General features: G+C 40.2%; 1 protein-coding gene across 2 annotated transcripts in view; it reads right to left on the bottom strand.

Annotated features, from left to right (window-relative positions):
- Positions 1-26,995, bottom strand: part of cep112 (centrosomal protein 112) — a 210,447-nt gene that overhangs the window by 68,849 nt on the left and 114,603 nt on the right. For both annotated transcript variants that reach the window (XM_081363687.1, XM_081363688.1), the window contains exon 21: positions 18,523-18,753. In XM_081363687.1, coding sequence (XP_081219813.1) covers positions 18,523-18,753 — 231 coding nt within the window. The remainder of the gene's footprint in view (positions 1-18,522; positions 18,754-26,995) is intronic.

The following is a 26,995-nucleotide window of genomic DNA, read 5'->3' as shown; positions in this document are numbered from 1 at the left end:
AAAAATGGAAGTCAATGGGGTCCATCAACGGTCTGGTTAACGAAATTCTTCAAAATATCTTTCTTTTTTTTATTTTTAAGCGAACTATTCCTTTAAGGGAACATAAGCTGTGTCCTAATTCAGAGACTTCATCCTTCAAAGGCCACCTCTTCGAAGTCCAACCGAGCGTTGTTAAATGAGCCGGTCTCGGGCCTCACTACATTTACATTTATGCATTTGGCAGATGCTTTCATTCCAAAGTACACATTTACATTGTTATCAGTTCTTGCTTTCCCTGGGAATCGAACCCATGAACTTGGCGTTGCAAGCACCAACTGCGCTACTGTTTGAGCTACAGGAAAGTATACACACTTGTGAGTTTTGCACTTGACCACTTGTGGACTTACATGACGTATTTTCCATATATGGCCAGGAAAGTGTTCCAAGTGGGCTTTTAACCAAATAGGACAAAATTACCAGACGGGACACACTTACAGTGTTGTAAAAATGCATGTGTTTACAGAGCTTTATTTAGATTTCCAATACTTTGCATTTTAAAATAAACTGCTAAATGTCTGTTCATTAGTCCCTATGGAATAGACAGTCAAGATCATGTTGTTTAGTCTTGGTTTCTAGTCTTAGGCTACGTTCAGACCGTCAGTCCAAATCTGATTTTAGTGCATAACCTGTTTCCAGCAACATTCATATGTGGTTTGAAATCCTATTCAAATAACATTTCTGGAAATCCGTTTCAGTCTGAACGCTCTAATCGGATTTTGCGCGGACTTTCTCACGCCGCGTAAAGCGGAAACGTCCGACATTGCTATAGGAAACATGCAGAAAGTTGCTGCACAAACAAGGCTGTCTTGTTGCAAAGTGACGGACAAGCAGAAAATGACAATATAACGGCACAGAACACAGCAACACATTCAAGCCTCCTTTCTTTCTGCCTCTGCCTCAGAAAACAAAGTAATCCAGTGTGGCTACACATGTTAAAGTTGTAAATAAAACAACATCTCTATTGCAAACCCCTACATGTCTCTGCTGTTGTTGTTTTTGGCGTATACCTACCAAGGCAACGCCACTGCTATAGAAACCAATGCAGATATTCTGGAAAACTAAAGAGCTGCATGGACACACATTGTGGACAGTCAATAATTTTAGATCAGATATATATACACAAATAATCAGACAGTGTGTGAACGTAGTTTTCTTAGTCCCTGATTAGCGTCACACCTGTTCCCTATTCAGTTAATTAGCCTCCCTTGTGTATTTAAGCCTTCTGTCTCCCTCTGTTCTTTGTCTTGAGTTAATCATTACATGGTGAGTTAGGGCTCGGTCACACAGAACGCGTTCTGACATTGAGAAACACGAGACGTGGGCTGGGGTTTCGAGACGCGTTTTTAAAAGTTGATCTGATTTTAACTTGAGCGCCACATTTTTAGGACGCTGTGTAATGCGCGAGATGTTGCGAATGACGCAAGACACAATGGTTATACACGTCCGTCTAGCACGTGTTTTCATTGTGGTGATTCTAATTAAGTAATCGAAAGCAGTTGCAAATGTCGTACAAAATACACATACTAATCTTTGCTTTATGTTTCAACACTTTATGTTTTACTACCAAATTATATGTAATATCGAATTAATTAACTTAAAGTGGGATGTTTTCCTTCGACATCGTGAACGTGATGCATGATGGGATATGCTTAGCCTCGATTACCGCTCCGAAGTGTGGATTTGTGCATTAAGGCCACTGAGCTTTGGCGTTTTTCAGACCTTGGACAGTCGCAGGACACTCATAGTCAGGGGTTTTCAAGTCTGAGCGATGAGCAAATTAATATTTGCTCAGACACGAAAAACCTTAACTATGAGTGTCCTGCGACTGTCCAAGGTCTGAAAAACGCCAAAGCTCAGTGGCCTTAAGTGGCCTTACAGTCCAGACTGTAACTCTCCACGCTACATTCAGACCATTATCAAACAGATGTGCAAGACTATTCATTATTCACATCATCCTACTGACTGTCTGATTTAGATTTAAAATCACAGAGACTTCAGCATCACTCCAGCTACAGACATGAATGATATCTGAAATCATGGATCTTACTGAAGCTGTTTTTACTTTGTTTTCAGCATTGAATCTCATCAAAACTGAATGTATTTTTTCCATCTACATTGCTCACCCTATTGTGAAACAAGCCAAGTCAGTGAAGGTGACACCATGCTAATGAAAAAAACAGATCAATCCTCACTCGTCCTTCCTCGTCCTCAAGCATTACACTGGCAGGTGTGGTTACACCCCCCAGCCCGTGTTTGATTTTCATCGTGACTTCCGAGGGGAAGTTTTGGGCAGGGATCAGTCACACCTCTGTTAGCAGGTGGATCAATGGACTGGCGGCAGGGATCATGGGAACACAGCCATTAATGCATCTGAGTGAGGATTTGGGCTGCCGGGTGATTTATTGGCCTCTCATGGTTTGAGTTGGGACCTCCTGTGATCCGTCCCATTTGATGACCTTTGGTGCTGATTTGCCGCCAGGGGCAACAACACAAAGGCCAGCTTAGGGGTTCAATAAGAGCCTTTTATTTGGCTGGTGACCCCAGAGACAAATCTCCATCTGGTGGTGTGATTAGAGTCAAGTCAAGTCAAGTCAAGTCACCTTCATTTATACAGTGCTTTTAACAATATAGATCGTTTCAAAGAAACTTTACAGTGATAATAGGAAATTAAAGTAACAGAGATAGTTTGGCTTTACAACAGCTGTAGAATAAGGTTATTGTCCAGCTAAAGTTAGAGCGCTGTGATGAGAAATGGGCAGCTTTCTGCAAATCAATTCAACAATTCACAAGTGTGTAGAGTTGATCTCTATAACTTTATAGCTGTTAACTATCCACTTTGAGGAGAAAACATTGACTGCTTCCCAACATCTATCATCGCCCTTCAGCTGGAAGAGGAGGAGGAAGAGGAGGAGGAGGAGGAGGAGCAGGAGAGATTGATCACTCAATACTGATCAAGTTCCCGTTGACAGGTGGCCTTTGTGCCATCATGCAATAGTTTGTCTAGCACTTCATTTGTGTCTTTTTGGTGATGGGTGGAGGATGGTCTCAGCTGCAGATGGGACGCCCACAGACTGACCATTCACAGACCATCTGGTCCATATTGCACACATAGAATGACTGTCTCAAAATTGCAAGCTGCAATCTGATTGGCCAGCAGTCATGTTTCACATTTTCTGATCTTTTTTACAAAAAAATATAGATGTAGTGTGCGTAACGTCACCCGTATATTTCTGAAGAGCATTTTTGAAGCCCAAAGTAGGCGGAGCCGGCCGTCGCCATCTTGGCCGCGCGTCACTCCCGGATAAACGAAAATGTGCAGTGAGGCGGATTAGCTGAGGTGATGTGACATTAACAGACAAACGGCTAGCAGTGATATCAGCGGCAATCCACCTGTCACTCAAGTGGCCACGCCCTTAATTATGCAGAACTTTAAGGCTTAATATAATTTAAATGGATGAGTTAAAAAAACAAAAAAAATCACCCCCCTCACAGTTGCAAAATTAGCTTTATAGACCAAAAACACTTTTTGTACCAGGCTGTAAACGTTTTTTTTTTTTTTTTTCTGCTGTAAAGTTGGGCATTTTGACATGGGGGTCTATGGGATTGACTCTTTTTTGGTGCCTGCCTCTTGTGGCCAGTCAATAAATTGCAGTTTAAGTCTCTTCTGGGTTGGTATTTAAGAGAGAGAGAGAGAGAGAGAGAGAGAGAGAGAGAGAGAGAGAGAGACAGGAAGGTTGCCGCTTGATCCAATCCAGTGAAAAAGAGAAATAGATCTAACAGGGAATGATATGTATGTGGCAAGCAGGGCGGGGCCGAAAGCTGTGGGAATGGAGCGAGTGAAAATGAACTCCGGAAGGATAAAAGGAGGAGTGACGACAGTGCAAGACGAGAGAGGACCAAGCCTGGACTATTTATGTTGTTTTATTATGTTTATATGCTGCAGTTGTCCGTGAGATTTGGGTCCGTTGTGGCGCGCATTAGCACTACTAGCACATTAGTAAAATACTGTTACATTTACATTTTTTTTTTGGAAATAAACAAGAACAAGTCACAGTGAAAACCATAAATTGAATTCTTTACCGGCTATTTTAAAGTGGTTGTCAGTTAGGGGTTGCACGACTACTGATTTCTGCTAGTCGATTTCTTATCAAAACAATACTCGAGTTACTCGACTACTCGTCCTTCATGCTACTGTAAATGAAAAGACATGAAAAAGCTAGATCTTATCAATAAACATTTATTAATTCATAGCCTAAAGCAACAATTACATAAGTAAACTCTCAAAACATTATAATTATGACATTTCATTTTTAAATTTGCATGTAACAGTCTAAAGCCAAATAAATAGCCGTTCTTGCCTTTCATTTCAGACATATGCTTCTAGGGGCCATTCACATATCGCGTCTTTTTCGCGCTCAAGGTCGTTATTTCAAATGTAGGCGCGTGGAGAGCGCACTCATAATGAAAGAAACATGGTGCGCTAGTTTTTCCAGGCGGGTTTTTCCTTCTCATCTCCAGAAATGTCTAGTAGTAAAGATAATGCAAGGGCTAGAAATAAATTAATCCTTTGCTGAATAATACTTCCTCGTCGTCATCATGGAGAGCGCAGTTTGGTTGCATAGCAACGACAGACGCCGCGGGAGCGCGAGCGCTTGTAGGAGACAGCGGCACGGCTGCGCTTTCCACACGTTTTTAGACGCAATATGTGAACGGCCTCTTGCAGAGTTGGCCAATTACATTATTTTTGCCATCCTTGATGAAATACTTCCACACATCTGACGTGTGTTGTCTGTTGGTGACGTTCGCCATTTTTAATTCATTTATGGTTAATGGACGCTCGAGTAGTCGATTGTTTGTCGACTAGTGGTTGAAGTAGTCGATCTATCGACTACTCGACTAGTCTATGCAAGCCCTATTGTCAGTACAGATTTTAGGAATTTGGTATATTAATTTAATTTATATTTATTGAATATTTAATTTCAATCAGTAATTATTTTTTTTTTAACTACTTCTAAATGTCACACTAAAAAGGTTGTTAGCTTTACACGTCAGTTGATCAATTCCTAAGGGACATTTCTTGGTCAAAATAAGCTGCTATATGGACCACACTTCATGCTGAGGGCCCTATTTTAATGATCTAAGCGCATGGTCTAAAGCGCACGGCTCAAGATTGTGCCCGAATCCACTTTTGCTAGTTTAACGACGGGAAAAATGGTCGGCGCTCCCGGTGCATGGTCTAAAAGGGTCGTCTCCATTCTCTTAATGAGTAATGGGTGTGTTTTGGACGTAACGTGCAATAACCCAATTAGAGTCTCATCTTCCATTCCCTTTAAAAGCCAGTTGCGCTCGCCCCATGGCGGATTCACTGTTTAAATGGGGAACTTACAAGCAGAATGACTGAATGCATCTCCAGAGCGCAAACAGATCTGCTCGTGCGCGAGGCTAAAGCGAGACCATCTACGAGACAGATACCACCATATCTTTATGTACACAATAATAATCTTTTACATTGTAATCCTATTATTTGTAATATTTGGCATGTTTGTGTGCTGCTGCAATGTGTGTGTAATAAGCAGAGTGTACGTGCGTTGTGGACCCGCCTATAGGCAAATATTACTAACACGCTCTTTAAATAACAAAAGAAATACTGTGCCATTGACTTAAGATGAGTGTTAGGGCCCTGAGTGTCACAAGTCGATCTGTACAAGACTAGGTTGAGGATTTCTTGTCCAGTGAGACATAAAAGTCTCTGAGCAAGCGGGCCAATGGCATTGTGGATGCGTTCGGTCTAAAGCCAGAGCTTTCTCCACAGCTCTACACTGCCGGTGTGTGGCAGGCTTTTCTTGTGTCACCGACTTTCCCAGCCATCGTGAGAGAAACAGAACGAGGAATAAACCGGAGGATGGGGGGGGAAACGGCATAACTTTCATCTCCGCAGAAGAAAGAAAAATAGAATCACCAAATCCATCCACATGCCTGGCTGGTCTAAATCTGATTTTCTGCTATTAAGCTCCATTTCCCTCTCTCGATCTGCCACTCCGAGGTGATGGGGAGGTGTCTTTGATCATATTCTCCCACTGTTTTGCTCTCTGTAATCCATGACCAAAAATAATGGGATTTGGTGTATCTCCAAATGGCAGAGAAACCAGTTGACAGAAATTAATAAGTTTGCAGGGACAAAAAAAAAAAGAAAAAAAGTGAAGACAAACAATGACAACATCATCCCCAAAAAACACCACCATCTTCCGTCAGGATTGAAAGAAAGTGAGAAAGTATAAATCATAATGTTAAACAGAGACTGGCGCATTAACAAAAAAATAAATAAAGTTAAAAAGAGGTAGCATCCAAACTTGGGGCAGAATGACAGCTGACAGGCGTGCCGTGGGGGAGCAGGGTAAGTAACACACTGATGCGTCTTTGAAGTGAGCGAAGTGTGTTCTCCGAGACAGCAGCCATGTTCCTGATTCGCTCTAATCCCTCCTGTCACTGCTCAATGGAAGACTTGTACCAATGCCACATATCCTTCTTTGTCAACAGGTGCATTTCATTACGCAATGTGTACATGCAATCATCTTGACCAGTTTCCTGGCAGTTTTATGTGCAACAGACTCACAGTATTTGGTATTTGTTTACACAACACCATTTTCTACTAAAAACGTAAAACTTTGTATGCGTTTTGGACGTTCGTTTACACGATAACGGCGTTTTGGGCGCCTGAAAACGCAAACTTCTGAAAACGGGTTTCAAAGTGCACGTTTTTGAAAACGGTCTCCGTGTAAACCGACAAAAACGTGAATCTCTGAAGACAGTCTATAGCGATTCATCGCCATCTACTGGCCTGGCAGCAGAATACAGCGTTTTTAGTCGTTTTCGAGGATCCGTGTGAACGGGGATCGTTTTGACAATGGTGTCGTCCGTACGCGGAAAACTCAAAGGAAAAACTTCTCCGTTTTAAGCATATCGTTGTCGTGTAAACGTACCCTCAAGTCTCCTTTGCTTTGCTTGGGAGAATCAAGCTGAAAATTTCCTTTGAATTCAACTATTAACAAAAGAGTTAGGCCTGAATGCGGACTGGATTACACTGAGGCCGGTCTTGGCAGGCGGTCTGGGATGATAATGTCACATCTCTGTAACACTGGCTGTGGCAGTGAACGTTTCTGGGGGATGTTTGTGGATGGCGCGCAAACACTGTGTAAATAGACGGCGGGTGAAACATTATGACAGCTTCCTCCCGGATCATTCACAAATACACTTCATATGTATTTACATTCTATCCAACTAGCGTAAGTCGGATGCTTCCACCATGGCTCTTCACTTTGGCTCTTGCTATCTGAAAAAAACACTTTTCAAAAAAAGACTTTTCAAAGCAATATCTCTCACAGCACCTCTACCACTGTCTTCCACTTTTCTTGCGTTCTTTGTCACAGTGGGGAAACCAAAATAACCACATCAGTTTCGTGCCGCACACCTTGTTCCCATGGAGATCTCATGCATGTACAGAAACCATGGAGCTGGAAGCAGAGATGCGGTGGCACTACACAATTACCATTTGTGTAAGAGAAAGAATATAACAATAAAATCATAAAAGTAGGGCCGTGATGTGGAAAATGCGTACGAAATCCAGGCATAAAAATGGAATTTACTGTATAATGCAAAATGTCACTGAATAAATCCAAAGTAGGCCTGCACACTTAATCAAATTTGCGATATGAACTACAGTCTGTGAATATTAAACCACAATAAGAAAGCTATTTAAACATGAAGCCAGCTTGTTTTGCATGTCTCTGTGTGAAAGAGCGTGTTCATTATACTACACACACACACTCTTCACTTCGTCCTTACTACAACCTGCCAAAATAAAAGTTTGGTTTAATTTTTGTGGAAATTATGATATTACTATTGTACATTAAGTAATAATAACAACAATAATACAGTTTATTAAAGTTGTTAAGAAAAAATATCAACGCGCAATATTTCATGTTTTAATTCAACTATAAACCTCTGTTGCGCAGATCTTTGTTTGCCAAAAATAAAAGGAATTGTTTTAATTTAATCTAAATACATTTTAAAAGACTGATCAAATTGTTAAAGTTTTATGCAATTTGATTGCCACCATTTTTTATTTAAAAACAAAACAAAACACAGAATCGAGAAAAATTCAAAGACAACAGAATTTCTGAAAATAAAATAAAAATAAAATTCATTTGGCACTATTTGTTAAAACTTTAATATTCATGATTTCAAATAACAAGGCATTCAACCATTAAAAAGTAATCCAGAAATAAAACGGAAAACATGGAATTTGTAAACAAAATCTTTGAAAAGATAAAAGGTTTATCTTAAAAAAAAAAAAGAATAACAATATCCTGGACACTCTTTTTAATATTATTGTCTAATCCACTACACATTATCTGTAAATAATGACTTAAATTTGGGACCACAAGGCAATTTTATTATGTTTTTTATTTATTTGTTTGTTTGTTTGGAACAACCAGTGTATTCCTCAACTTTTCTACTTTGTGTTCCACTGCAGGAATAAAGACATATGGCTTTATAACAATGTGTGAGAGAGTAAATGATGAAAATTTTTATTTTTGGGTGACCTGAATGCAACAGAACGTGGCCATATTGAAGCCGTTCACGAGAGGTGCCACAGGTCTATGTTTTGGGCCCGCTCTCATGTCAGATTTATAGCACTGGGCTTGGTCTGACAGGTCCAGTGTATCGGGGTAAGTTAGGCTGGTGCCTTTTATCAGGGCAAATCCCTTGAGCCTTTGGCTTTCGGGCAAGAAAAAAAAAAAAAAAAAAAAAAAGGGGAACCAGCCACATCCAGTTCAGCGCCTACAGCTACAGTTTGTGTTGCTCATATTTTACCTGAAATGACCAATCCCTCTGATGTTAAACTCTGAAGTTGCATCATCTGAGAAACCCTGATGACTCAAAAAGGGTGGAAAAGCTGCAGGAATGAGGTCAAAGATAATGAATTGAGAATATGTCTGTAACCGAAACACAATTAGATTGAACGTGACAAACCGTCATCCTCATATGAAACAAAGCCAAAGTATCCAAACTACTCCTGCTCATTTAGCACTGGCAAAAAACAAAACATGCTCCATAAATATAAAAATACCTGAATATCTTCATCCCTCCACCCCTGTTAACAAATGAGTTAAGCTGATGACTATGAAAGCGTAGGATGAATAGAGGCTGGTGCATTAAATCTACAGCAAGGTTTGGTTATTAGCCGTGGACATCACAATAATGTGGCTAAATGTCTTACATTTTCCAGTGATTTTTTCATAGGGATCTTTTTGAAGAAAAAACCTAATGCCTGTTCTAGAGGAGAATGCACAGAATAAATGTGGCCCACTGACAGCACTGTTTGTACATGCTGTTTGCGTTCTGTGTTAGAACCCATTTTACTATAGAAATTCAGCAAATCTAATATGGTGCAACCATACTTTACTGGAACGGTATAGCAATACTTCACCACCAGATACAGATACCAGAATCACGTTCTTTAAAATGCACTTGAATACCCCACAACTGCTCAAGTATAATGTTGTGGTCAATCATTTGACAAATCTGCTGCTGTGATCACACTTTTTACACTACAGATCGTTTCAAAGCAGCTTTACAGAGATAACAGGAAAATAATGCAATAAAGTTTGTTTCTAGAAGAAAATTGCGTCATAATCCAGCTTAAGAAAGTTCAGTGATGGTTCATTTCTGTTGTAAAAAAGTTATTAGCTCAGTTCAGTTCTCATATAATGGTGTCCATTATGTGTATATGTCGATTATGTAAAATTATGTGTATAATATGAATTCGTTTACAATCTACCTTTATGTTTGTTTGTAGTTGAGATTCTCAAACTAGCAAATACAAGATAATGTTCATGTACGCCACGATTCTTGGGATCCAACTGAACTGGATGCAGTGATTCAAGAGAATATCCCGATCTAAAATCAGATTTGAACTTAATACGTTTTCTCATTGGAAGATTACGTTGAGGAATCTGCAGTGAAAGAGAAGACATGAAAAGGCCTGAATCTGGAGGAAATCAGGACAGGAACCCATGATTTGTATAGCCGTTACTCCAAAGCTAAAGAAGAAGAAAGTACAACGAACATCTGAGCATCAGAGGCACTGGCTCCAAGTCAGGTTTATCTGGAGGAACAAGGCTCCCAGGGCTCTCTGTGTGGATGGAGATTGGGTACTGGTGGCCACACACACACACACACACACACACACACACACACACACACACACACACACACACACACACACACACACACACACACACACACACACACATACGCAGCCAGATAAACCTCTGTTGTTAACAGAGACTGGAATAAATTCACTTTTATCTTCCTTTCTATTCACTAAGCGACTGACGTTGGAACAATCTAACGCATGATCTTATCGCTTCTGGTATTCTGTTTCTTATTATTTTTATTCCACAAGCTCCCCTTCAAAAAAAGCCCGTGTCTTTCATGAAAACCCATTCATGGATTTAATGGATTTCGCCTTCCCTTTTTCTCTGGACCTGTCTTCAAAACTCTGGCTGGCCATTTCAGCAGAGCGGCTGACTGCCGAGGACAGCGTTTCTCTCACCATCAAAAGAATAAGAAATTTCAGCTTAGAAACATGCCAAGTCACTATGAATCTAAAAGCTTGAAAACTTCCAAATGAAAATAGCTAAACTTTTCCCCTCTGAAACATAAAGAAGCTCTGATGCAGTCGGGGAGAGATAACGCACCGGGTAAACGCGCAAACGAAATCATTAGCCGCCTTTAAAGCATTCCGGCTAATAATCTGTGAAACCAATAGGATTTATCTCAATGATGTTTCTACTATCACGCAACAAGAAAAAAATAGTTTTTACATTTTCTGAAGAGAATGTCAATGCAGTGGTGCTTTCTCGTCTCCACAACTCTACGGTGTGTTGCGTCGTTGCCCACTAGCCGAAACCAAAAAAGGCCTTCGATTCCCCCTTTTCACCAGAAACAGGGTGCCAGTATTCCAGTCCAATCTGGAAACTGTTCCCATACGGATCTGGGTCAGAAAAATGAGCTATGCACATCAGAGGCCAGGGCGGGATTATGTCTTTACCAAGTATAGTATTCAAAAACAACAACACAAAACAAACATAGGAATAAGACTCATAAACAAAGACAAAGTGGCAAGTTTGTTTGTGGGCTACATGGTTATGTACAGTGTTGGGGAAAGTTACTTTTAAAAGAAATGCATTACCATGTTGCATTACTCCCCAAAAAAGTAACTAATTGCGTTACTTAGTCACTTTTTATGAAAAGTAATGTTTTACATTGCTTTTGCGTTACTTTTTCTCACCTGCGCTGGGTTTGCTTGATTGATTTTTTAATAACAACAAAAAAGTTATATTTTTGGCAAATGTTAAGGCCCTTTCACACCAAAAGTGAAATGAATAATCTTCAGGCTGAAGGAAACGATTATTTACTTATTTTAGAGCACACAACACCTCCTCACTTTATTTCTCTCAACATGCGGACAGGAGAGCTGTCAGTCAATAAATGTGAAAAAGTTACTAGCATTACTTATTTGAAAAAGTAACTTAGATATTTTGTTGTAAGTTGAAAAAGTTATGTGTTACTTTGCTAGTTACTTGAAAAAGTAATCTGATTACACAACTCAAGTTACTTGTAATGAGTTACACACAACACTGGTTATGTAGTAATGTGTAGTAAAGTACTCCATCCTTCCGCTCGCATAAGTTCACTGGCTTGCACTGTAACACCATTATTATGATTGAAAAGGGGTATGAGATGGGGTATGGCTCGGGTCTCTACTTCATTTGAAGTATGGGATGTCTCTGCTATTTTATTGTCTGCCAGGTGAAAACTGTAAGTCTGATTGCACAGAAAAGAAATATGAGGAATCATTTATGTTTGAAGCCAAACAAGTTGTGCACCAAAGTTTACTACTTGCACATTGAGTCCGAAATTCTCAAACACAATGTTCGCACGTTAAAAAATAAACACGACTTCACGTTGTGCCAATCACGTTTACACACTGCCTCAGAAACTTTCGTCCATCATAAAAAAATTGGGATCAGGTTCGATTTTCTACATTTTCCGCATCCGTGGCAAGCATTTTGAGAGGTATTTTGACAATTCAGAGCCACCGTACCAAAATCCGGAACTGTTTAAGGTCAATCGGTTCACAGAAATTGATGGTCTGGCTCCAGTATCGCTAGCAAAGCATCAAACTGAGACACTGGTTCCTAAAGTAAACTCTGAATCTCTCGGGATAATCCCACAGCGAACTCTCCTTACACTCTACGCAATCTCAGGATTGGATGGACCCAATATTTCCTCTTTATTTTTCTCTTTTTAAGAAGAGAGAGGACAATAAAATCATCTTCACAGCTTGAAGACTCCATTGAAGACCTTTAGGGTTAGAGGTTTGTTCAAATCCCAAACCCTAAATATGGGTAAAAGTGCTAGAAATGCTTGACTTAGCAAACACCACGGATGACTCATGTAATGGACTGCATTGGGGAGCAACGAAACACTGGAAAAAATAGTGTGTGAGTCAGATGTTTGGTTAATCCTCAGAGGACAGAGCAGCTTTACTCTGGAGGAATGAGTTTGATGTTGTGCCTTTGGTCAGAGAGAGATCAGAGAGCCGGTTTAGCTATTTTACCTAGCGCTATAATAGCCTGGTCACTCTCACAGGCCTACGATAACATCATCGGTCTCACTATGTCATATTTATCTACGTCTGTATTAGTAATCATGGAAATACTTGTTTGTACTTTTCACAAACATCAATTCTTACACAACATACATGTGGGCTTGATAACGCCTTCTATTTGTTGTGTATCTCTTCATTAATAATCCACATGCCATAAAGGGACAGTTCTACTCAAAATTGTTACTCACACATTACTGACCTTTCACAGAACACAAAAGGAGATGTTTAAACGTCACCATTCACAATAAATCTTTTCTGAATGGTGATTGAGACTTTCCCTTCACTTGAGTGTTCCTCTAGAGAAAGTACAAAATTGTTTATGTCGGAAAACCTTTTTATTTTTGAAAACTCAAAGGAAAAACTTCTCCATTTTGAGCATATCGTTGTCGCGTAAAAGTACCCTCAGGTATTACTTAGGATTATCTTACTGGAGTCATTTGACATTGCTCAAATTTGATTTGGTTTTAAAGAGCAACTTGCAGGTTTATAACTGAATTAATACTTGATATTGTCTGAAGAGGTTTTTTAAAAACACATATGTAGAAATTACTAATGAAATCTAATTGGTTGTAGAGATTTTGATGAAAATGTGCTAGGCTCTGGAATACGCCTTTCCCCCTATAGCAACGCGTCATATGACGTATGCCGAGGTAAATATGAGCTCGCGTTCAGCCAGCGCTCTCATTGTGGGTGTAGTAGTTAGAGCAGTAGTGAGCGACAGAGAAAGTTTTAGATCGAGTTTTAGAGAAGCCATAATGGTAAATGATTGTGTTTGTGCTGGTTGCACAAAATCCAGCCTGTCAGGACATCGTGTCCATCATTTTCCTTCTAGGAAAAACAAGGCTTTTCGTTCTTGGGTGCGTTTTGTTCAGGTGAAGAGAGCAGACTTCACTGCCGCGTCTGTCACCGCACACTCGGTCGTTTGTGGCGCACATTTCACTCCGGAGAATTATGCACACATCTTCGGGTTCTCCCGCCGGATGTAGGCGCGAGCACAACATCAACTGGCAAACGCAATGTAAGCGGAACGAAACTAAGCTACTCGTTATTGTGTTTGTGTGGACTGTTTATCAGTTTGGACCAGTGCAGCGCGAGCCTGATCAAGCAACACTGTAGCCTAACTGCGAGATCCAGTAAATAAAGAATTCGCCACTGAAGTAATAACATCGCTGCGAGATCTAGTGAGAAATATTCACATTTCTCCGTTATTAACGGATCGAACAGCGCTGACGTGGAAACCAGGAATAAACATTGTGCAATGAATGAACGAACTATCCAGTGTCCACAGATCAGCAACATTCACCATGGCTTTACTGTAGTAACACTAACTGCAACCATGGAAGTTTGGCATTTTCCACTAAGGCCCAGTATGCATCCACCTCCCTGCAACACTGACTTTCCTCAGCTGTAAACATTGCCTCGCATTTCCCACACAAGCACCTATGGAACAAAAAATGTTAGCAGGAATAAATATCTCTCTGTCTCTCGATGAGAAACTACTAAGTTATATCACGTAACGTTAGTCTGGGCGGATATTAATGAGCATGACAAACGCCTGATCAAAGCTTAGTTTCTGTTATTGTAAGTTCCAATATGTTCTGTCTAACATTAATCCTGGCCTGTCCCTGCTCTCTTGGCAGCCTAGCAGGCTCATAATTGTATGGCTGTGGTCCGTCAACAATTTCCTCAGTGTCCGAAATGTCATTGCAATCCATTTTTCCCTGTTGTTTGAATCGACCGCTCTCCCTCGTGCTACGTCACGACTCTCGCCCGTCACGCCCATTTTCAGATGCGGAAGTAAAATTTTCTCACAAAAACGACTCCAGAAGCCACTGTAGCGTATTTATAAAAATTTTTTTAAGAAAATCTAGTTCCTACATTATTTTTCTATACATTGACTTGTTGGGTCTTCTAACCTGCAAGTTGCTCTTTAATGCATTTATTTTGACATTCACAACATATTCTTAGTTTTTAAGGCCTCATCATCTATCAGTGTTTTGATGTACTCTTTAATTTTTCTCATTGCATTGTGGTCTTTATTGTTTATATTTACTTTTTATGTTTATATTAGTTTGGTATTAAACAGCACAGTGGTTAAATATTGGTTTTATTGTGCATTATAAGTACATTTTGATTTGATTTGGATATTCTACTTTCGTAAAGTGACACTGCGACAACATGTTAATGCTTGATTGACCTTTACTTTATCCTTTGTGATTTGATTGAATCGTTAAACTTTGGATATACTGGAAATTTGAGAGGCCGAACAAGCTATTTTTTTATATTATATTTTCAATGATATGCATTGATGAATCATAATAAAACCTGAATGTGTATTACAAAAGTAAAACCGACTCTCATTTATTGTCGAATGATTGATGTGTTAACTGCATAATATGAAAGTGTTAAAACATGAAAACACATTAACTTTGGCAGCTCTAGTCTGAAGTGTGTCAATCAGTCCCAGAGACAGACACAGGTCAGGATGAGTATCAGATGAGGGCTGGCAGAAACAGACACTGATTCTGTAAACAAGCCTTACGTGTCAGCTTGAGAGTGGAAAAGCCAGGCGGGATTCTCTTCAGATGGGATTTATGTGCTGCAATGTACTCACATATGGCTCCAAAATGGAGGCCCAGGATTTATGAAGAGGCCAAATGGCACGCTAATGTGCCGCAGATGTGCAGTCAGCAGTGGTGCATGTGTTTAATGAAAACTAATCGCTTTGATGGGCCTAATCAGGATTACGCTCTGATCAATACCACCTTTAGCCGGTTCCTGGCCAACCTGTGCTGGATTACGGCCACTTTTCCAAGGCCTCGTTTCTGCGGCTGGAATCAAGAGCTTTAAAAACTGTGAGGATGCAGGATTTCCGGTATAGTCGCTCAATGCTCAACCTTGATAGAGCCGGGGCTAATGTGTAGAATTAAATACTAACGTGATCTCTTCCCTCAGTGCTGGATTCAAGCCAACACAGGCCATCGGTAAACATGCGTGTGTGTCTATTGTCCGTAACACACACATGATTAGGTGAGAAGCTTGTCTTGTGTATTCATCTGTTTATAAGTTATACGCTTATTTTACCGCAGGAATTTTCCACAGGAACTTGGGACTTTGGGGGTGTGTGTGTGTGTGTGTGTGGGGGGGGGGGGGGTTAGAGCTGATTAGAGTATTAGTAGACTGTCTGCTTAATATCTGCTCACACTTTATTGTGATGATCCTCCAACACACTTTCTACTGACTATAATTACCTTTGCAACTACGTCAACCGTACCACTCTACTAATACTCTAATGAGAGTTAGTTGACATGACGGTGACTTATAGTCAACAGAATGTGTTAAAGGGACCATCAAAATAAATTAAAACCAAAAATTCCCCCTCAGAAAGTCCCTGCTCGTCTCAAACTGTTCCGAGACAAACAGGATCCAAATGCAGTTTTATTGAAAGGGTAATCCACAATCGTAGTCAAAAACAGGAAAGAGGTCAGAGCATAGTAAATCAGTCCAATCAAACAAACAAATCCAGAGGTTGAGACAGGAACAGGAAAACCAGGACACAGGCAGATATCAAAAACCAGGAACATGGAAAACAGAGGAAAACGCTCAGAGATGCAGTGTAAACAACTAACAAGACTTCGCAGGGAATGGCAGAAAGAACCAGGCTTATATAGAGTGAGCAAACAAGATAATGAGACACAGGTGAAAGTGATAATTGATGATGGTCTGGGCAAAGGATTATGGGGAATGGATTTGGTGGATGTGTGGTGATTGTCCGGGTTGGAGCGCCCTCTGATGGTAATTCGGGGCACTCTAACTGGTGTTTCACTGGTGTTTTCAAAGTTAAGGAACTTTCAGGGGTGGGACTTGGGCGCTGAACATGCTGATTGGTTGAGCCCACGCCGCATTTTAATTGGTTGACTCCATGCAGCATTTTATTTCAACCACCATTTTTAAAAGTATGTTGCAGAGTTGTTTGCTATTCGAATCAACAATGGAGTTAAAAAGAAATACGGCCGATGGACCGATGACAGGGGTTCAGGGTATATTGAGTTTATTGAGAGCAACAGGTCTGGGGGGAAAAAAGTTCCTAGGACAAATTGTTCCAGGTAATTTCGTTGGAAACGTGGCTTTTGTTGCATGCTCAAGCTGATTTATTTATTTTCTTTTTAAAATCTTCCACTCAACCATCATAAATTGACCTTATGACAGTGGTTACTTAACCCTAGCCACCGCTTTTCACAAGTAGGTACTCTTTGTACTCTTAAATATGTTTCATTCATGTCCGTCAAACAAAATGTTGACGTAAGTCGGCTCGCTCACTGATATACCTGATTATTTTGAAATCAATTACTTCAAATGCAGTATATCCTAGTTTATCATCACACAAAAAGCACAACTCTAATATCATGATGATTCATGTTGTTATATTGAAACACTAAATATAATGATAGAAGTTGAGAAAATAGTGAAATTACAAGGGGAAATCTACACAAGTGTCAAAAAGTTGGCATAAACAGAGGCCTTACAGATGCAAACGGGGAAAATAATGTTTTTTTCGTGTGTTTTTCTTAAAATAAAGTTCAGTTTGGCTGCATGAGTCCATTAAGCATGCTTCTGTTTTTTAAATAAAACCAAATAATCCACACATAAGATGGATTCAACAGATGCACAAGTATCTTGGATGAAGACCATGCGCATGTAAACAGATGTTTACTGTAGAAAGTAGAAAGACGATTATGGATGAACTAAACCAAATATCATCCTCAGATTATCTGAAGATAACCTTACTGCCATATAAAATTGTTTTTTGATTGGCTATTTGGGAAATCATAAAAATTTGGGGTGTCAGTCGTTCATCTCAGTTAACTCAACACTGCCAACCAACCTGGCACACCATATTTGAATTTACTTTGAGATTTGAGACAGAAAAAAAGTCTAAATTTGAATGACGTAAATATTTTTCTCTTTGAATTACAGTACAGTCAAGATCGTCAGATTGACACATGGTGTTTGTCATAAACATCAGACAATCCTGCATAATATCAAAAGAAACGGTTTGGTAGTCCCAGATGAGTAATGGGTGTGTTTTGTCTCTATTCTCTTAATCCTCTTTTGGATGTAATGTGCAATAAACCAATTGAGTCTCCCAACAGAGTCTCATCTTCCAGTCCCTTTAAAAGCCAGTTGCGCTCGCGCCATGGCGGATTCGCTATTTCCACGGCAGAATTTGCAAGCGGAAAAACTGAACGCTTCTCTAGCGAGGAAACGGATCTGCTCGTGCACAAGATTAAAGGTTAAACAGACCATCTACGGGACGAGCCGGAATCCACCACATCTTTATGTTCACAATATTAATCTTTTACATTGTAAGTCTTATTTTATTTTTATAATTGACTAGTTTGTGTGCTGCTGCGCGTCCCTGTGTGTGTAATAAGCAGTGTGTGTGCGCTCTTTAAATGAAAAAAAAAAAAAAATACAGCTCCATTGACTTTAGACCAGGTCTCAGTTGGTCAATGGCTCAGTCTATTTCAGTTCCTCATAATAGCAACGTTCCAACAATGCGCCTGAACACACACCTGGTTCTCAGACCAGCCGCCCATGGGCGCACAGATGGGCGCAAATGCATTTGCTATTTAAACAACGTGACGCAGGACGTGAAAATGAAAACTGCGTTGGGCTGAAACTAGCAAAACACACTGTGATAGTACGGGTCAATGCCCGTTCAGTCTGAAGTCCACACCAACCTTCTCTTGTGCCAGCTCTCTTTCAGTCTTGTGGGATCTTTCCAGGTCCTGCCGCACCTGATCCATCTCGGCCCGCATGCGGTCCAGAGCGGTTTGCTGGTCGTGAGCGGCCCGCTTTCGCTCCTCCTCCCGCAGTAAACCCAACTCTGTCAGCTGCTGTGTCCTCTGACTGTGGGCCGCCAGAAGCTCCTTCCTCAGAGAACGCACCTGGGACTCCAGATCCGAGATGGTCTGGTGATGAGAAACACAAACAACGCCATGTGTAAATCTGTTAAGGTGAACCCATATACGTTGTGTTTATGGAATACTGAATCTGGGAATACAACACTTATGGCAAGTTCACACCAAGGACAATAACTATAAAGATAACAATAAAGATGTAAAAACGTTCTCCATATTAAAGAATAGCAGAGTTCACACCACAGCTGTAACGATAAAGATATGAGGAACGATATCGTTGGGATCACTTTCAGAATTTCTAATTATCTAATTTAATAAATATCAAATTTTTCAGATAGTTTGTTTCTGTGTTGTTTCTATATAAAAATGTCAATACAATGTACAGTATTTGCTCTGGCTCTTGTTTTAAATTATTTAGTTCTGTTAGTGTGCTTCTTGTTGTCATGACGTTGAACAAGCAGAATGTGACCGCACCGCTCCCATTGAAAAAATTAGCCAGTCGCGTGGAAAAAATGCTTTGGTGGACACAGGGCCTTAGACTGCAAAACAGAAACAAATGCAAACTGAAAAACTAAAGACAGAAGAGAGAGTAAGTGAGTGAAAGAGAGAGAGAGAGAGAGAGAGAGAGAGAGAGAGAGAGAGAGAGAGAGAGAGAGAGGATAAGAGAGAGAGTATAAGAGAAACAAGCCAAGCAGGACCAGTGGAGGATTGTGCCCATTCTAGGAAGAGGGAAACAGACACCACAGCCTCTGATCTCTGAGCCACAAGAGTTCAACATCAAAGCTTCAGCATTCCATAAAGGTCAGCGGTTTGATTTAATGACCAAAATTAGAGCAAATCACAGGTCAGTTACCCATGGGGACGAGGTACCACTGCCATTTCTCATTTCAGGAAGATGAAAAACCTCATCGAGACTGCTTGCCAATGAGCTGTTGCATTATTGTGAAAGCGAGTAAAAAAGAGAGCAGATAAAAAGAGAAGAAATCAGAGGCATTACCACGGGAATTAGCCCTTGATGGAGCTGTCGGAGACCTCGTTCAGAGAGTCAAGAACCCGTCTGACACACTGACCAACTGCTGAAACCTGAGTACATACTGTAGGAACAGCATTATAGAGAATGCGTAACTTCGCTCAATGCTAGCAGTGACTGGGGCAAAACATATCTCTAGGCCACAAAAACAGCATTCACACATTTCTTCTGTAATTCTGATATATTTCCAAATACCTCTGAATAAGCTGAGTAAAAAATTCAGCAGGAAATATTGACTCGATTGTATCTACTGGGATACGATTGTGAAAATTGAGCTATGATTTTATTGGTTAATATTGTTTTTCCACACCCCTGTGACATTGATTACGCAAACAGAAAATAAACAGATATTTCTCTCTCCTTTTTTTAAAGATGTATTTTCGCAGATTTTTGTCTTTATTATGATAGGATAGTATAGAGGGGACAGGAAGAGATGAGGGGGACGGGATCAGGAAAGATCCACGAGCCGAGACTCGAACGCGGGTCGCCTGAAGCGCAACGGCGCAATATGTCTTTTCTAAGATAGATAGGCAGATGATTTTTCTCTCTTTAAAATAACAAGAACTGACGAGTCTTGCACTATAAGACCAGGAACATTAATTAATGAAGTACATAGAATAAAACTCTTTAGAATACATATCTTTAAAAACCATTTGATGCATTAAAGGGGTCATGAAATGGAAACCAAAATGTTCTTGACATTTACACATTACTCTACAAACTGCAAGTTTCAGAACTCAAAAATAACTCCCCCATTTCAAAATATGAATTATTCTTTTCTGTCCTTTTTAGGGTTGCATCTTGTGACATCATGTCCTGTTGATTCGCTTACGTCAAACCAGCGTTTTATGCTATTAATACACCAAGCGTATCATTGTTTGAGTATTGCTAATAAAATCTGTATATACCCGGTTGTTTCTATTTCTTCTACTTCGGGATTTGACTCAGGCTCAAACATATAAGCTTTACTATCTCTAGTGTCAAAATAAATGACATGCTATAAAGGAGGGTGTGGATATGAGGCGAAGAAGTTAACCAATCACAGCAGTGGGTGTTTACTTTTGTTCCTGAAAGTGATAAAGCCCCTTAAAATTGAGAGTGAAATTGAGGATGGAAAATATTATTTTTGAAATATTGGACATTTTTGCAACCTTTATAAACTAACCTGAGTATTCAGGTGAAGTATTCTCAAACTGCATTTCATGACGCCTTTAAAGGAATAGTTCACTTCAAAATGAAAATTCTGTCATCAGTTACTCTCCCTCAAGTATTTTTTTCCTACTATGGAAGTCAATGGGGTCCATCAACTGTCTGGTTATTCCTTTAAGTCTACATAAAATGTGGTGTACTTTAGCAATTAAAAGCACAATTGAAGCTAACAGCCTTATACACAACAGCACACCCCGTCCTTAATAATAAAGTGACATCTTGATATCAAATAATCTGCGCTCCCAGAACATTTAACCCTGGCGCAGATGGTGGCATGTGGAAGAGTCTGGCATGTTGGCAGTCCCTCGCCTGCACCTCGCGCTCCCAAACATCCATGGGAGGAGACTGCTAAGTGCATCACGTGGCACGTCTGTCGGAAAATCATCTGAAGTTGTTTTGCGGCCACTTGGGGGAATAGCAGCGAACTTCAAAGCCGTGTCACACAAACACCCAGATGCCAAGAGTGCGCGCGGGTCCAATACGGGCCAGAGCGGAGCAGCACCAGCCCACATGCTTCTGAAACGGCACAAAGCTATTAGATCTCGGCTCAGAGGAGCCTTTAATCTATAATTCCCTCTTAAACTGGACTCAGGGAAGAATTTTCTGATGCATCTTTGATGGGCTTGGACGTGCTTTTATGAAAAGAAGCTGAGAAACTAGCACAGAAAATGAGAGGCAATAACCACAGAGAACGTCGCATCGTATATGATGTAACTTCAACGGTTTAACGAACAAATTTAATTCAAATTAAGCGAGAGAGATAGGAATGTAGGACAGACTGTGATGTATTTTGTTATTTATGCAATAAAAAGAAAATGTGAATACCCTGGCCAAACACATAAAAACTGTGTGTGCGCGGCTTGCTGTGAAAAAATGGTTCTTTTAAGAACTGATCACTGAAAGGTTTTTTTGGGAACCAAATATCATTCTTCTATGGCATCAGATGGCATGCTATGTCAGTCCCATGCCATGCCTTAAAGGTTGTTTACACGGAGTAGCAGAAAATGATAGGAAGTCATTCATTTTCAATGAGAGAAGCCAATGTGAGATGACGAGAGATGATTTTACAGTTTTGAACAGTTGCAAATGAGCAGTGATGACTACCAATGGGAGAACACAGACAGTGAAGCTCATGTGATCCACCAACTTGATACGGATGTGTACAGCAGTGTGACTTTACCTTTCCAAACTGCTTTACTATTAACAGCTAGCAGTATATACCATGAGGAATTAAATGCGATCGTCATTAGCTTAATTCTGTGTACAAAACGGGATCAAACTTTCTGAAAAGAAGTTTGTATATTGCATTAACCAGCTTTTGTAAAACAGTGAGACATCCCCAAGTGCATTGCTCAGTGAAACAGATAAGACGTATGAGTATGTCGGTCCCTGTTCTCTTAAGGCCAATTCACAGAGCGCCAACAGACACTTGGTCGGGTTTTGTCGGATTAGTGTATTAACACTGTTAATGTGTGCGGCTCTCGTTTTCACCAATCAAACATGATAAATTGGCGTTTGGACTGTCTGAGAACTAATGTATTGTAACCTGGTGATTGTTGGCATTGGTCGGAGTCTTTTATGGTGATTTCTGAGGTATTATATGTGTGACATGCTCCTCAATTTGCATTTTCAAGGACTACAGCACCATCCTGGATGAAAGGCGAATGGTGCGATCCAAATCTTTGGCTGAAATGGATTTGCATGTCTTTAAGAGTTCAACGTGAAGCCTAGTGAAAAGCTTCAGTGATGTCTGGCCAGAGATTAAAACTCTTTTCATCATCGAGGACCCATCTGGTGGTGAGAGCCCGTCTGCTGGAGCCCATCTTCAGTGACCCATCACAGCTGGATGGAGGGACTCATGATGGTGCTGTTTTGTTTTCCAGAGTTGAAAAGAGCAGCTGAAATCAAGACAATGCCATTAGATGACTGCTTAAAAACAGTCGTGGTTTGGCAAAAAGTTCCAAGTTGTCAACCATATGTCCTGATATGGGGGAAAAAAAGGATCTGAACGATGACTTGGATATGTTGGATGAGCTTCCACTCTCGTACAAGAGAGAACAGTGAAAGAATCATGTTAATGTTAGAGAAATGTAAGCATGTTGAGCTAACGATAGCGATTTACATGTTTTTTTCCTGTGTCAAAATTGGTCTTCGGAAGTGGCTAACGGACACTGTCATACTTTCTTGCCCTCTTTTATTTTTTTTAAAACCTGTGATTTTGCCACTGTATTTCATAGCTTTGTAAGATAAAATCATTCTTTGCTAGACATTATAATTATTTTTCGTATTTAATATCAATATCAGAAAGTAGAATAAAAAAAGCAATAGTCTAATTTTCTACCATATACAATTGAATAAAATTAGCAGCTAGCTAACACCAACTTATATTAAAGGCAGGGTAGGTAGGATTTTTCTAAAAAACAAAACAAAAAAAACTGTCTTTATATACCAATACATAATTAAAATGTAAGTACTCTGAAAAAGAGAGTATAAAAATCGAGTGTCTGTAGACCTCTCACGACTGTTGTAAACACGGCTAATTATTTCCATTCACTCCCCCCCCTCTCTTCTGGGTTCCTTCTAGGGCTGTCAAAACTGCTCAAAAATGACGTTCGAATATTCCCTCTAAAAAACACACGAATATTCGAACTATTCGAACATCTGGTTGTGCATTTTGTCAATGAAGCGCGTTACGTCAATAACAGGACAAATTAATACAAAGAGACATAACTACTTGTATAGGTAGTTTATTTAAGTTTAAACATATTTGATAACGTATTACCTACACAAAAACAAGTAAATCACCTAATGGCCAAGACCGCAGACCTCACTCTCGCTCGCTCGCTCATTCGGACTCTCTCTCTCTCTCTCTCGCCCTCACGCTCATGCTGCGTTCACACCAAACGGAGCGTCAAATAGAGCGTCTGGCGCGAGTGATTTCAATGTTAAGTCAATGTAAAGACGCGTTTACGCGCGTCTGGGGGTCTTGCGGCGCGAATGAGGCGTCACGCTCTCCGCGCGTCAATTTCGCTTCAAACTTTTGCTTTTGACGCGCGAATGGATTCAAAATGTTCAAGAGTCCAACTAGACGCTGTAGACGCGAATCCGACATTGAACGCTCCGAGCGAGCTGTGTTGTGGTAAACATATAACATTTCCTTGACATGAAACGGTAAATAATCAAACCAGTGGAAGCCTGCAGTGCATGAAACTGCTGTATCTAACCTACCTTATTCATGCAGTATCTGTTCATTCAGTACAGTAGCCTACACTTTAGTAATGTTTCTGTTTAACGTTAACGCCTTATTCCTGTGACCTGTCCCCACTCGCAAAGCAGACAGCCGCACCTCTGCTACTCCGGGCGTTTTTCCACATTATTCGAATATTAATTTTCACATTCGAAATTCGTTTTTTTAAAACTATTCGAATATATATTCGAATTTAGAATATTCGTTGACAGCCCTAGTTCCTTCCAAAGCCACGCCCCCAAAACACACGAGCGCGCGATGCCAAACGCTCAGGCTCAGCTGGAAGACGCATTTATTTACCTGAGACGAGTGGAGAGGAAGGAGCGCAGTGCATGCAGTGACATCATGTCAGAATCACATATAATAAAATACCTAACTTTATCTCTATGAATATAAACAAATAAGATTTCTTTTAGTACTCACTATCAAGCTAGCATATCGATACTGGTAAAGTTTAAAATATAGCCTACTTTGTTTGATTTGGTAACGAGCTATATTTATAGGTAACAAGCTATATTTATAAGGCAAAGCTAAAAACAGGTTGCATTGATACACGTTTTTCCATTACCATCAGATACACTGTGATGAAGGGGAATTTCGTGTAAGATTCATAACATATACGGTGTTTTGCGAGTTTCCATGATGAAAACACCAGAGACAAGTACCGCTTCGTCGGTTCGAGGACAGGTCTGGGGTCGAGGGCGAAGCAGAGGAGGTCGTTCAAGAGTGCGGGCAACCAGGGTCCGAGGAAGTAGTTTTTGCCTTGTTTGCCTTCGCTGACTGCATATGCAGGTGCTTTGAATTTTGAATGCTCTTTCTCTGCCATAATTTTACTCTTCGTAGGTCCCGCGCCTCTCTTGCACTCCACAAAAATCAAACGGATGCGCGCGCATATGGGCAGATCTAGCAACAGGGGTGGTAGCCATGGTTGCGAGAGTGAGTGACAGTCGCCCAAACCAATCAATTGTTTCGTCCCGAATGGAAATAATGAGCTGTGTTTATTGCATATTAAAAGGTCTACAGTCACTCAATTTTTATACTCTCTTTTTCAGAGCACTTACATTTTAATGTACTGGTATATAAAGACAGTTTAAACAAATTTGAATTTTTTTTTTTTTATAAAAATCCTACCTACCCTACCTTTAAGCAATATAAACAGCAATGAAAGATAAGTGAGTAAATTTCTCCTTTTCTTTTGTTGTTTGATTCACATTGATGACACAGACGGCAACGGGTTTATTAGGCTGCTGTCACTTTAAGACCTAATGCACAGATCCAATATACTGATACACAAGCTTATCCCAATTGTTTACATTCACTTAAATCACAATTCATATTTTCCTATGGAATATTGCAGTGTTTATTATAAACGTTCTTGTTCGAGAAGCCGTTTTACTCGGATATGCGTCACAATAGTGAAGAAAAGACTAAATTGTACACTTTTGGAGCTGAGGCAGCCAGCCTGTGCCTGGATAACAGCTCTGAGATTACTTGGGCGGCATGACAATCCGAACGGCTGACTACAAACCCCCTGCTGGAGCAAGAGACAACGTGACCGCCGTCAACAAGCCTGTTGTTTTTGGCGCATCAGAAAGCAGGCCTGATCTCCTATGCCATGTCTGCCTTCATTTTCTGTGTTCTAATCTCTTACTGGGGAATCAAGTTCTTTGAAAGTTTGACAGCTTCATTAACTTGCCGATCAGAGCGGTATGATGCTAGACTCCAAGGATTTCAGATGTTCTCCCATGCTGTTTGAACTCCATGTTACATTAATGAGAAATAAAACTAGACCCCCCCCCCCCCCCAAAAAAAAACGTAATTTGTCAAGAATGAAATCGCAAGAAAACATAATAATGGATTTGAATGGCAGAATGAAGCATCTGTACAGTGGGTTTAAATGAAATGACCTGATTCCTTCTTTTGTAAGTGTCTGAGACATTAACATCTGTCTAGAGATCAGATCAAATGAAATATGCAGCAATTCTCAATCCGCAAACAAATACAATCTATAGACAGATCATACATAAATAATAATTACACCACAAAAATGTTGCATTAATTAAACAAGAACAATCAAGAATCAATGGATATTAATGGAAGCCATTTCCAATGCGTGTGAAGTCGCGTGATCAGAGCTCCTCGACGATAGCTCATCATGTTCATTATAGGTTATCATGATAGCAATCCTTGTTAAAATAGAGTGAATTATTTCTCATTTGTGATCTGATTTTTAAAAGCCAAGTCCAGTTCTGCAACACTAGATCATTCAATGCGACCAATGATTAAATCGCTCGTTATGAACGAGACTAAATGAGTTCAGGCTGATAAAAGACAGAATAAGTGAAAGTGTAGATTCTGTCCACATTGTTTTCCGTGTAATAATGAACGTATATAATGTTGTGAGCGTGTGGAATGGGCATTAAAGTGCATGTAGTCTCTGGAGTCCGCTGTGTATTGGTTTACTGCGTTGGCTTCAGGCAACTATATTTACTGAGAACCATCCTGATGTTTTTGGTCTTTTCATCCTCAAACAGACTAAAGAAAACAGGAACCCGGAGGGCGGCAGAGTCCGAGGAAACTAATACACAGACTCCAGTCCGGAGACGAGGGGGATTTGAACTCCCTCATCATCTTCCTTTCAGATCAATACAGCCACGCATGAGAGGAGGGGAAGCGATAGAGCTAAATCTAGCAGACCTCTGAATGGAAACTGAATGCGGACTTGAAGAAACATGAAGTCTCCGATGATGGTTGTAAAACCAGATGTGCTGTGATTTCCTGCAACTAACAGGAAAACACACGCTGAC

The sequence above is a fragment of the Scardinius erythrophthalmus genome (assembly GCF_964197995.2).
Source record: "Scardinius erythrophthalmus genome assembly, chromosome: 1".
NCBI classification, from domain to species: domain Eukaryota; kingdom Metazoa; phylum Chordata; class Actinopteri; order Cypriniformes; family Leuciscidae; genus Scardinius; species Scardinius erythrophthalmus.
The sequence above is the reverse complement of the archived record's forward strand: the minus strand, read 5'-3'. Positions and strand labels throughout refer to the sequence as shown.